This window comes from Mobula birostris, chromosome 23 (genome assembly GCF_030028105.1).
Source record: "Mobula birostris isolate sMobBir1 chromosome 23, sMobBir1.hap1, whole genome shotgun sequence".
Classification (NCBI taxonomy): domain Eukaryota; kingdom Metazoa; phylum Chordata; class Chondrichthyes; order Myliobatiformes; family Myliobatidae; genus Mobula; species Mobula birostris.
In genome coordinates, this window is record NC_092392.1 from 62491566 (window position 1) to 62504404 (window position 12839).

A 12839-nucleotide genomic window follows, 5' to 3' on the forward strand; every position below is an offset into this window, starting at 1 on the left:
GGGGAGGGGGCGGTAACTGTGGAGGGAGGGTGGGGAGGGCGAGACGTTTGGAGGGGCTGTGAGGGGAGGGGCGGTAACTGTGGAGGGAGGGAAGGGGCGAGACGTTTGGAGGGGCTGTGAGGGGAGGGGCGGTAACTGTGGAGGGAGGGAAGGGGCGAGACGTTTGGAGGGGCTGTGAGGGGAGGGAGGGAAGGGGCGAGACGTTTGGAGGGGCTGTGAGGGGAGGGGCGGTGTCTGTGGAGGGAGGGAAGGGGCGAGACGTTTGGAGGGGCTGTGAGGGGAGGGAGGGAAGGGGCGAGACGTTTGGAAGGGCTGTGAGGGGAGGGAGGGAAGGGGCGAGACATTTGGAGGGGCTGTGAGGGGAGGGGCGGTAACTGTGGAGGGAGGGAAGGGGCGAGACGTTTGGAGGGGCTGTGAGGGAAGGGGCGGTGTCTGTGGAGGGAGGGAAGGGGCGAGACGTTTGGAGGGGCTGTGAGGGAAGGGGCGGTGTCTGTGGAGGGAGGGAAGGGGCGAGACGTTTGGAGGGGCTGTGAGGGGAGGGGCGGTAACTGTGGAGGGAGGGAAGGGGCGAGACGTTTGGAGGGGCTGTGAGGGGAGGGGCGGTGTCTGTGGAGGGAGGGAAGGGGCGAGACGTTTGGAGGGGCTGTGAGGGGAGGGAGGGAAGGGGCGAGACGTTTGGAAGGGCTGTGAGGGGAGGGAGGGAAGGGGCGAGACGTTTGGAGGGGCTGTGAGGGGAGGGGCGGTAACTGTGGAGGGAGGGAAGGGGCGAGACGTTTGGAGGGGCTGTGAGGGGAGGGGCGGTAACTGTGGAGGGAGGGAAGGGGCGAGACGTTTGGAGGGGCTGTGAGGGGAGGGAGGGAAGGGGCGAGACGTTTGGAAGGGCTGTGAGGGGAGGGAGGGAAGGGGCGAGACGTTTGGAGGGGCTGTGAGGGGAGGGGCGGTGTCTGTGGAGGGAGGGAAGGGGCGAGACGTTTGGAGGGGCTGTGAGGGGAGGGAGGGAAGGGGCGAGACGTTTGGAAGGGCTGTGAGGGGAGGGAGGGAAGGGGCGAGACGTTTGGAGGGGCTGTGAGGGGAGGGGCGGTAACTGTGGAGGGAGGGAAGGGGCGAGACGTTTGGAGGGGCTGTGAGGGGAGGGAGGGAAGGGGCGAGACGTTTGGAAGGGCTGTGAGGGGAGGGGGCGGGGTCTACAGAGCGGGCGCGCGCTAAAGGGGCGGAGCTTGCCTTGTCCTAGCAGTGCGCATGCGTACCCGGTTGCGGTTGGCGCCAGATCTGTGCTTGCGCTTAGGCCGGTGAGGGGCCTGGACAGGCGGTGCCGAGACAGCAGGGTTCGTCACCCCGGACCTTGGTGACTCCGGGCTATCCGCTGGGAGAGGTAACGAGAGCTAGTGGCCACTTTCTGTACTCGAGCCCTGGTAGTCCGGGAGCGCTTGTGCAAAGCGCCCTGGGGTTGGCTGGGACCCCAGGGGACGGAGGGTCATGAACCAGCAGAGTTCTACAGGTAAGGGTGCTTCCCTTCACCCACAGGGAGGCTTGGGCCTCTGGGTGATGGGGTGGAGGTAGAGCGCCTGCGGGGGCTGCAGCTTCCTTCAACTCTCGCTCTCTGTGAGGAGAGAAGCGGTGAGCCGGAACGCTTGGCAGGGGAGCACAGTTCGCTCTGCGCGAACCAAATCGGGATACGTTTCAGGGACATGTCGGAGTACCTCACACTCTTTGTCTTGTGGTCAATGAATGGAAGGGACAAGATCAGTAACAACACTGCTCTTTGCTGGGGTTTATCGATCACACAGGAGATCAGCTCTGCTCCCAACACATCCTCCCTCCCAGTACCCTGAAAATCTGTTGTCTTCCGCAGTTCCATCAACTCAACTTCGATTCTTTTCCCATTTACTACTCTTAGCTACAATTTACAACAGCCAAGAAATCTGTCAGCACATTTGTTAGGACTGGGATTAAATGATTACATTGGGAAAATTAATTGTTGAATGAAGGTTTTAACTAAATAAGAGCCAAGGCTAGGATATAGTACGTCATGTGTCCAAAATATCTGGGGATTTGTGAATGCGGAGACCAATCTGTGCAAACAGTTAAGGAGGTAGGTGGCACCAATTTGGATCTGGTGTTTTCATTGAACTGGAATTGAGATGAGGATACTTTGCATGTAAGCTAGGAAATAACTTCTGAAAAATTTAAACCAGAATAGTCATATTCTAGAAGAAAGGAGTGGACTTGACTGTTTGGCGTGGGGTAGTGGGATTTACTGGCAGTGAAGCAGGATTAGCAGACATCATTTCTGTCCAACAGGTGTGAATTAGTCACTCCGTGTGAAGATAAGTAGAGATTACATAGGAGACAGCTGCATCTGTCACAGAAATGCAGAGACAAGCAGAAGTGTAACATTAATTTTGTTGTGGGCCTTAGTTGTGTTAGGGAGATCAGTCCACTCCAACCAAATTTGAGAATCTCAAACCATGTTTTGTGTATGGTGCCATGTAAGTAGAGGGCAAATTGAGAGATGGACTCAAGTGTTGTGGTTCATGTATACACACATCCAGGAGTTGGGCTCAAAATGGTATCAAGAATAAAGTATACAAACTGGCTGAGCAAGCATAAATAGGAAAAAGGGAAGAACATAGAAAGCACAATTCCTTGTATTATAGAAATGGAGAAGGATATTGGTTAGGGAACAACAGGAGGAGTTGTTAAGAGAGACTTTGAAGGCATTAGGAGAGGTGAAAGTATGCAGACTGGTGGGGTGGAAGTTGAGTATAAATGCCTCCCAAAAGGGTACTGTCTGTTTCTTTAGCTCATATATTTGTTCTAGTACACTGAAAATGACAGTATAGGAGAAGAACTTTTTGGCCATGCTGTTGTACCAAATTAATTAAAAGCCTCTCTAAACTAATCCCTTGTGCCTACTCAACACCATGTTTCCAATAACTTTTTAAATGCCTCAGTCATATTTCCCTGCCACCTCTGTCAGGCACCCATCTCTGTGGAGAAATCACTTTCTCCACACATTTCCTTTTACAGTAACTTGTTCCCCTTTTCACCTTAAATGCCTGTCCCCTAATAGTCAATTTGACTGGAGTGTATGCCTCTCAATCTTGTTTCTATCTATTCTCCCCTCAGCCTCTGCTGCTTGAGAGGAGCCAACCCCAATTAACCTTTTCTCAAACCACGTAGCACTGTGGTACACCTCTTCTGCAGTCCCTCCAAAGCCTCCATAGCTTTTCTATAATGTGGGTACGAAAACTGAAGGCAATACTCCAGACGTTGCCTTGCTAGGATTTTATAAAGCTGCAACATAACTTCCTAATTTGAATAATAAGAACAAGCATCTGGTAAAGTGCTGTCTTTACCACCCTGTCAACCTGTGCAGCCACTTCCAGGAAGCTCTGAGCTTAGACTTCAAGATCCCTTTATAAATCAACAGTGTTAAAGGTCCTGCCAGTACTGGCCTCTTGCATTTGCTAGCCCAAAGTGCAACATCTTCCACTTGTCTGGATTAAACACTGTCTACTATTTCTCTACCCATATCTGCACTGATCTGTATCGTTCTGTATCCTTTGGCAGTCTTCTACAGTATCCACAGCACCATGGATCTTTGTATCTTCTGTGAACTTTCTAACCCACCCATATTTTCATTCAGGGCATTTTGGATGATATCTTTCATCAGTACTGGATATAGTCTTTCTGAATTGTCTTGCTACTTGTTTCTCGCCAACTGTCAGCGACAAAAATCACTGGTTTGAATACAAACATAACAGATACTATATAAAAAAAATTGTTCACTCGAAGCAGAGTGTAGTGGCTAACAGCCACACTAGTGTGTGCGTCTAGTTCGAAACTGTTCGGCAACAATCTTCTGCCTCAATTAAGCGCCGCGGTGTCCTGAATAAATGAAGGAATCGGGCTATTTTCTCAATTAGTTTTTGTTCTTTCAAACTTGTTCCAAATAAGCAGTTGCCGGATTAACCGATGACCCAACTAACCAGAATCTGGTGTATATAGAGGAACCTAGTCAGGAAGGAGCAATATGGGACCTCCTCATAGGGCAAGTAACTGAAGCGGCAGTTGGCGAACAAGTCGGGTCCAGTAACCACAATTCTAATAGTTTTTTAAAGTAGTTCTGAAAATAAGAACATGTTTACAGGTTTAAGTCCTGAAGTGAAGCTGGGACAACTTTGAGGGCATTAGGCAGAATCTAGCCGGGGCTAACTGGGTGACTATTTAAAGACAAAGGAACAATTGGTAAGTGGGTCATATCAAGAGTCCGTGGCAGCGTAATCCTGTTAGGGTGAAGGTACCCATACCAAGTTCGGAAAACCCTGCCTCATGAGAGGTGTCAGAGCTCTGAAAAGGAAATTACATTTGGGCAGCTGGGTATGAAACAATCCATCAAATATAAAAAAAAAAGTTTTAAGACTTGGAGGCCACAAAGTATGAGATGGATTTGGCAGGCAAGATTGAAGGTAATCTAGAGAGGTTCTTCAGTTATAATAACGGCAAAATGGTGACTAGGGAGAGACCAGATCTTCAAGACTATCAGGCCCACTAATGTGTGCAATCAGAAGACATGGTTGAGGTTTTTAAAGATCTCTTTCTCCTTGGTCTTTACTAAGGACAATATAATGGATTCCAAAGAAACGAGGCTAATAAGTAGTGAAATCTTGGGTCGTATGCATATAATGATGAAGGAGGTATTTGCAGTTTGTAGTGAATTAAGATGGGTAAATCCCAGGGCCTGACCAAGTGCACCCCCCTGAACCTATGGGAGGTTGGCGAAGATATCACGGATGCCCTTTTAGAGGTTTTTGCTTCATTATTAGCCAGAAGGTTGGAGGTTGGCTAAGTGTAGCAAAGACAGGTCAGGGAACTACAGAGTGCTGAATCTGACTTTATTTGCAGGGAAGTTACTGAGGGGATTCTGAAGGACAAGATCTATAATCACTTGGATCGTCAAGGCTTGTTCATGTATAGTCATTGTGGTTTTGTGTGTGGGAGGTCATGTATGGTGATAGTAAATTAGGTGTCTTGTTGATAATGGAGGTTACAATGAAGTGCAAGGTGATTTTAAGAAATAGCAAATGGATTTCAACTTGGGTGTGACTGCATTTTGGACATTCAGTCTAGGATAGGACCTTTAGTAATGAATGCAGGATGCTGAGGAGTGCTATGGGACAGAAGGACCTGCGAGTAAAGGTGCATAGTTCGCTGAGAGTGGCCATGCAAGTAGACAGGATGATAAGGCTTAAGAAATTAAACTGGGTTCGGTAAACAAAGTCTGGTTATAATAAGCATTATTATTGGCAAATCACTTCATTATTGTCACTTGTACCAAGCACTGTGAAAAACTGTTTTGCATGCTATTCGTAAAGATCATTTCATGACTAGTTCATTGAGGTAGTACAAGGGAAAAGCAGTTACAATGCAGAATATTTGTTTAATTTTCTTTCTCATTGCACAGTTTGAGTGGTGGGATGAGAGCAGTAGAGTAAAATGAGGGCTGTGGGAAGGCAGGGAGACCTCTAGTGTTCCTGACGACTTCACTTGCAAGAAATGCACCATCCAGCTGCAGCTTCTACCAGACCGTGTTGAGGAGTTGGAACTGGAGCTGGCTGAACTCCAAGAGGGTTGAGATTCTAAATTGGAGAAAGGTCAATTTTGATGATGTCACAAAGGATTTGGCAAATGTGGATTGGGACAGGTTGTTCTCTGGCAAAGATGTACTTGGTAAGTGGGAGGCCTTTAAAGGTGAAATTTTGAGGGTACAGTTTGTATGTTCCTGTCAGAATAAAAGGCAAAGATAACAGGTTTAAGAAACCTTGGTTTTTGAGAGATATCGGAGGCCTGGTTGAGGAGGGGGAGGGAGGTGCATAGCAAGTACAAGCAGGTAGGTACAAATGAGGTACTTGAGTGTAAGAAATGCAAGAGAACGCTTAAGGAAATGAGAGCTAAAAGAAGTAATGAGAATGCTCTAGCAGACAAGGTGAAAGAGAATGCCAAGGACTTTACAGGAGACAAACTATGCAAATACAAAAAGAAATAATAATAAATAAATATTGAGAACATGAGATGAAGAGTCCTTGAAAGTGAATCCATTGGTTGTGGGAACAGTTCAGTGATGGACCAAGTGAAGTTATCCCCTTTTGTTCAAGAGCCTGATGGTTGAGGAGTAATAATTGTTCCTGAACCTGGTGGTGTGAATTCCAAGGCTTCTGCACTGTCTTCTTGATGGCACCAGTGAGAAGAGAGCATTTCCTGGGTGGCAGGAGTCCCTGATGATGAATGCTGCTTTCCTATAGATGTGATCAATGGCGAGGAAGGCGTTACCCACCCATAAGGGACTGGGCTGTGTCCACTACTTTTTGTAGGATTTTCTGTTCAAAGGCATTGGTGTTTCCATACCAGGCTATGATGCAGCCAGTTAATATACTCTCCACACCATATCTGTAGAAGTTTGTCAAAGCTGATCATCTGGCCCATCTTCAAGATGTTCAACTCTGAAAGGGAAGCTACAGGCTATTGATTGCAGTGGTTGTTTAGTTTTGTTTGCTGCCAGCAAGTTGTTGCTGTGATTCACCAGCACTATCATAATCCAATAAATAATATTAAATAACTATAAATTACTGGTTATATATATTTAAATTAGTGTTAAGTTATTTTAAAAAAGCTGTACATGGGTTCATTGTGCATTCAGAAATCTGATGACTGTTCCTGAAATGTCAAGTGAGTCTCTTCAGGCTCCTGTACCATCTCAACGGTAGCAATGAGAAGCAGGCTGGGTGATGGGTGTCTTTCCTGAAGCATCACTTTTAGAAGGCGTTGATGCTGGCCCATGATGGAGCTGGCTGAGTTTGCAGTGCTTTCTGATCCTGTGCAGAGTCCATGATGGAGCTAGTGATATTGACCATATCCTGTCTAGAGCAGTTCTTACCTTGACTCTATTGCAACTAATTAATGTGATGTTGAGGTAATGTCAGATTTGCTTGCCACAGGACAGGTTGCTGCTTGTTTCAGCTGAGTGTCTGCTTGATGGTGACCCCCAAGATGTCCGTGGCAGGAAGCTGATGGAATGCAGAAGTGCTGTTGTCAGGGGTGGGTGCTTAGCTTCTTCAGAGGTTATTGTCTGTGCTTGCAGACATCAGCTGCAGTGTTCACTGGGGAGTTGAGAATCGAATTGAACATTCTGAACTTAGACCTTGTAATGTAGGAAAGTCATTAATGAAACAGCTGAAGTTGGCAGGGTAGAGGACAGTGTCCTGAGATGTTCTAAGACCAAGATGGCTAATCAGAAACTACACCTTTCCTCTTTTGTGCGAACTAAGGCTTCAGATAGTGGTGTGTTCAGAGAACAGATCGCCTAATGAACAGATATTTGAAGGTCCAGATCATGAAGACCTTGTGCTGCCCAGATGAGAATAACATTCACTGCTGCCTTTGCCAGTCATCCAAAATGTGAATACTTGTATTGATTGGTATAAGTGGCCTGAATTTTGTTATTTTTGTTTATTTGTATAAAGATCTCAATTTGTTTTTTATGAAGTTACTTAATTTTACTTTGGCTCGTACTTTACAGGACATACCATGCAGGATAGCATCAAATTAGCCTCATGTGGGGATGATATTAAAATCTGGGATTCGGTTTCCATGACAGTAGTGGAACAATTTAACCCTCATAAGAAGCCCTGTGAAGTAACTTCTGTTTGCTGGACTGCAGATAATATCCTTTGATTCCATTATATTCTTTGCTACCATTACATTTGCAGTTACGTGAATTGTTTATTTCAAAATATGATCTATTACCATCCTTAAAATCTGGTAATTGATTTTAATAAGTCTGAGATGCATTTGGTACTGTTTTGCAAATCAATGTTTTTAAGTATGTAAGAGAGAATGATTTTTATTTGCATTGACTTTTTTGTGGTGTTTTTCTCTTACTCTTAGTGGAATTTGAAGTCTTCTTGATCTCTTTGCCTTTGCTAGCTTTCCTCCTGTTTTTTTTTCTCATTTAAACATCTCCAAGTCATTTGTTCTGCAATATTTTGGTGCTTTTCCATGGTCTCTGTACTTCTGATTAAACTGAAGGGTAATGCTACCACGATTAGTTGTTAATTCCCTTGCATATTTTGCAAAATGTTTAAGTTCCTAATTTTAAAAAAAAACACTATGTTCAGTGTCAACTTTAAAATTGTTAGCCTGAGATAGAGCAGCGATGTACTAACAGATTTGGAAGCCTTTTCTAATGTTCAGCTTTTAAAAACTAGTCTAATGTTTCATACATTTCTTGCAGACTTGTTTTGTCTACTTTTGAATGCTTGAAAGTATAATTGATTCATTTACAGAAGTTTTTTTGTTGTCCAGAGTACTAATAATTTGATTATTGTTAGCAAAATAAGATTACCAATCTTTATAATTGATTTGCCTTCATTCTTCTACATCAGTATTTGTTGAGTTCATCCAGCACTGGGGACAAAATAGTGTTATCATCCTGTACACCTACTCCCCTGTCTATAAAAGATTTTGCTGATGGGGTAGGTAACCTCTTATTAAAATGCTAAACCTTGTGTTGATTTATGGTTCTCCCGTAATTTATTAAGGTGGGAAAATTACTTATGAACATGTAACATTAGTTTTGCTTAACTGTCTTCCATTTAATGTGATTCCAGTTTGATGTGTTTTGTTTAATTCTACAGAAAAAGCAGACGTGTATAAGTCTGGGTTCCACTTGCAAATATTTTGTAAGTGGTGGCCTTGACAACACGGTTAATATCTGGGATGTAAAGTCGAGGAGATGTCACAGAACGCTGAAGGTATTCTATTGACAATGGTTCTTGCCGTTGGATGGTTTGCTTATTAACACAGTTAATATCTGGGATGTAATCTGGGATCTGAGGAAATGTCATAGAACATTGAAGATATTCTGTTCGGTAATGGTTCTTTGGATGGTTGGTTTGGCATTGGCATACAGGAACAGATAATTTGACGCTCTGGCTTATTCCACTGGTCAGTAAGCTGTGACTTGTCTTTCTATCCCTATATCTTGTCATATTCTTGTTTACAAAGAACAGTACAGTGCAGGAAGGGGTCTGACATATCTGAACATTCATTCATTTGCTTCTCTGGAAGCCCCGTCAGTACTTCAGTTGTGTTTGCCTGCAGTAACACCTCTGGCCGTGCATTCCTTGAACCCACCGCTTTGCACATCTTTTTATCCTGTCACCTTAAATTCATGTCTTCCAGTGTTACACACATCAAGGTTGCTGGTGAATGCAGCAAGCCAGGCAGCATCTCTAGGAAGAGGTACAGTCGACGTTTCAAGGGTCTCGGCATGAAACGTCGACTGTACCTCTTCCTAGAGATGCTGCCTGGCCTGCTGCGTTCACCAGCAACTTTGTGTGTTGTTTGAATTTCCAGCATCTGCAGAATTCCTGTTGTCTTCCAGTGTTAGACATTTTGGTCCTCAGGATAAAGATGCTGACTGTCTATAATTTTATAAATTTCTCAGGTCTCCACTCAGCCAGTCCAGAGACACCAGCTCAAGTTCAACCTCTCTATGACCTCAAATCCAAGTAGATTCCTGGTAAACTTCAAAATCCACACATCTTTCTTATGAGCAACCAGAATTGCAATTCTCCAGATACACCTGACCAGAGTCTTATAAGGCTGAAACTAACTTGCTGACTTGTGAACTCAGTACTTCAAGTACTGAGGCGAGATGACGCTAGCAAGACATGGCAACATACTGTGGACAGCAAGTAAATGTACTAACTGTTCTATCAATTATACTTTTTCTGGCCTTCAGTCACTGCAATCCACAGTCTGTAATTTCCCTTTGGGAGTTGTGCTTTTGAACTGTCTGTACGATCTGGCATTTTTGTGATGATCTGAAGAATTCACCAAACTGGACTTTTGCGAATGTAGATATGGCTGCGGCAGCCATTGCTGGAGCAGGCTTGGGGCCGGATCAAGACTTCGGGCCAGATCGAAGTGCCAGGCCCCTGGCTCGAGTGGAAAATGAACTGATGTTTAGCTGATTTAGGCGCTGAGCCTGATTTAAAAGATTAAGGCATCGAGGTGAAAGACAAGCTGGTGTTCAGCTCACTTCTCCAATTGGCTCCATGGCTGTGGCCTGCAGCTATCAGGCTCCTGGACCGGCTGCAGCACTGAACTGGTTCTGTGGCTGTAGACTCACTCTCAAGGACTCTGGGTTCATGTCTGTGTGTTATTTGTTTACTTTTATTGTTTGCATGATTTTTTTTGCACATTGTATGTTTGATGGCCTTTGTGTGTGTTTTTATGGGTTCTATTGTGTTTGCTTTGTGGCTGCTTGCATGAAGATGAATCTCAAGGTTGTTTATGGATGCATACTTTGATAATAAATGTAATTTGAACTTTAAAGGCAAGTACATTATATGCCTTCTTTACTACCGCATCAACTTCTGCAGACAATTTCAGGGAACTATAGACTTGGATCAAAGATTCCTCTGTGCATCAACACTGTTCAGGGTCCTGCATTAACTGTACTGTTTCTTTACATTTGATCTCACACTTGGTCAAGTTTTACTCCATCTGATCTATATCTCTCTATATTCTTTGATGCCATTGTGGATAGTGTAGAAGATTTTTGTGTCATCTGTCAACTTACTAACCCATTCATCAATGGTTTCATCTAAGTGATGATCCCTATGGACAACTTTAGTCACTGATGTCCAGTCAGAATAAATCTCATCAACCACTTCCCTCTCTTCAATGGCCAAGCCACCGTGGATTCCATGAACCTACCATGTGAAACCTTGTCACATGCCTTAATAAAATCCATGTAGACAATGCTCACGGCTCAATCTTTATCACCTCCTCAAAAAAGACTCAATCTATTCCTTGTCTCCAATTAAGCCATGATTCTCCAAATGCTCCCTAAGAACCCTCTACAATAGCTTTCCTACCACTGATGTGAGACTCACTGGTTGAAATTACCAGGATTATCCCTATTTCCTTAAGTAACAGAGTAGCCTTAGCCATTTCTGGCGCTCTGCCTAATTCTGTTCTTTGAGTTCTTTGCAATCCTCAAGAGCTGTGTTTGATCTTCACTTCCTAAGTCTTGCATACACTTTTTCTTGACTAAATTCATCCCTTCTCTCTTAATCTAGGGGCTTTTACAATGCTATTCTTGTCCTTTCCTCTCACTGGAACATAGCTGTCTTGTTCTTTGTGCAGTTGGTCTTCAAGCCCCTTCTACATGTCAGATAGCTGTTCTCTCCTTAGTTCTTGCCTAATGCTCTTGTACTTTGCCCTAGTCCATTTTAATACTGTCCAACAAGGTCTATTCAGAGCTATTTTAAAATTTGGAGATTACTGTTTCCTAAATGTTACCTGGCCAAACAACAGGAATTCTGCAGATGCTGGAAATTCAAGCAACACACATCAAAGTTGCTGGTGAATGCAGCAGGCCAGGCAGCATCTCTAGGAAGAGGTGCACCTCTTCCTACAGATGCTGCCTGGCCTGCTGCGTTCACCAGCAACTTTGATGTGTGTTGTTAGCTCATTTCCAAATACCAGGTCCAGTGTGGCCCTCCTAACTGGATTATTTACATTTTAATTTAAGAAACTCTCCTAGATGCACCTAATAAATTCAATCCCATGTTAACCTCTTGCACGATTTCGCCCTCTATTTGGGAAGTTGAGGATGATATAATATGATCAGTCTCAGTATAGAAGTTGTTCTGATGCAGCATTAATACCATCTGAGGATGAAAGCTGCAGGGTTCTTCCTCTGTTTGCAAATATACTTCACTGCTGAAAAATCAGGTTCTGTTTTTAAGAAAATCATCCTTTAAGTCCTAGATTCCCCAACTGGCGTACTGTATTTCACACAATCTAACCTGTCCATTTCCTTAAGTGACTTCAATCAAAGAACCTCTTAGGCTACGTCCACACTACGCCGAGTAATTTTGAAAACAAAGCTTTTTCACTTTGTTTTGATCTTCCGTCCACACTGAAACGGCGTTTTCAGCCCCCGAAAACGGAGATTTTCAGAAACGGTCTCCAGAGTGAATAAATCTGAAAACGCCTAATATCCGTTGCAGTGTGTACGGGGTAGCCAGAGCTTTTTAAAACCGCTGTCATGACATGCCGGAGCAGATGGCGACAGCGCGGCATTTCATTGTTTTCTTCTTATTATTCGTATTATTACTACTTTATTGTTGCCAAAGAATTGATACTAGAGTGTGCAATCATCACAGCGATATTTGATTCTTTGCTTCACAGAACCTAACAATTTCAGAACAGACGGCAGCGAGACTGAAGCCAGAAGAGTTAGAAATGTACTCACCAAGTACTTTGACCCATAGCTTACTGAATAAATAAGTTATACTCACTTTGCCCTGTTTTCTGTCCTTGCTTGTATGAAGGTGCTTTACCTATTTATGCAAGTAGTTCTCTGACAATAGATGTGTAACAGCCTAATGTGACATTGTATGGAAATACAGATAACACTGATGCTGACATGTTATACATGGTGCTTTATTAATGCAACAGAGTTAGTCAGTTTTTCAATGTTCGTCATCAGCTGGGTCATACTGTCTGTGAACTCTCTGTCGGTTGCCTCCATACGCTCCAGTATTTGATTTTTTTAGTTTTAAGTCCTCTTGCGCGAGAGCCAAGAGCAATTCCTTTTATGTTTTTCTACTCTGTAACTGGACAAACACACACCAAATATATCGTTTCCTCGTCACTTGTTTTCTGTGTGTCCTGTGCATGCCCAGTAAGAGGAGATTCACCCAAATATCCATCTAATGTGGACAGAGATATTTTGAAAAAAGCTTAGTGTGGACGCCTAT

At 44.1% G+C, this 12839-nt stretch overlaps 1 protein-coding gene across 2 annotated transcripts in view; it reads left to right on the plus strand.

Moving 5' to 3' along the window:
- The first annotated feature begins 1246 nt into the window (after window positions 1-1246).
- The window catches only part of nedd1 (NEDD1 gamma-tubulin ring complex targeting factor), a 79910-nt gene continuing 68317 nt past the window's right edge, over window positions 1247-12839 (plus strand). The window contains exons 1-4 of one of the 2 annotated variants that reach the window (XM_072241254.1): window positions 1247-1498; window positions 7580-7723; window positions 8440-8534; window positions 8697-8813. In XM_072241254.1, coding sequence (XP_072097355.1) covers window positions 1477-1498; window positions 7580-7723; window positions 8440-8534; window positions 8697-8813 — 378 coding nt within the window. In that variant the 5' untranslated portion in view covers window positions 1247-1476. The remainder of the gene's footprint in view (window positions 1499-7579; window positions 7724-8439; window positions 8535-8696; window positions 8814-12839) is intronic. The other variant, XM_072241255.1, reaches the window with a different exon arrangement.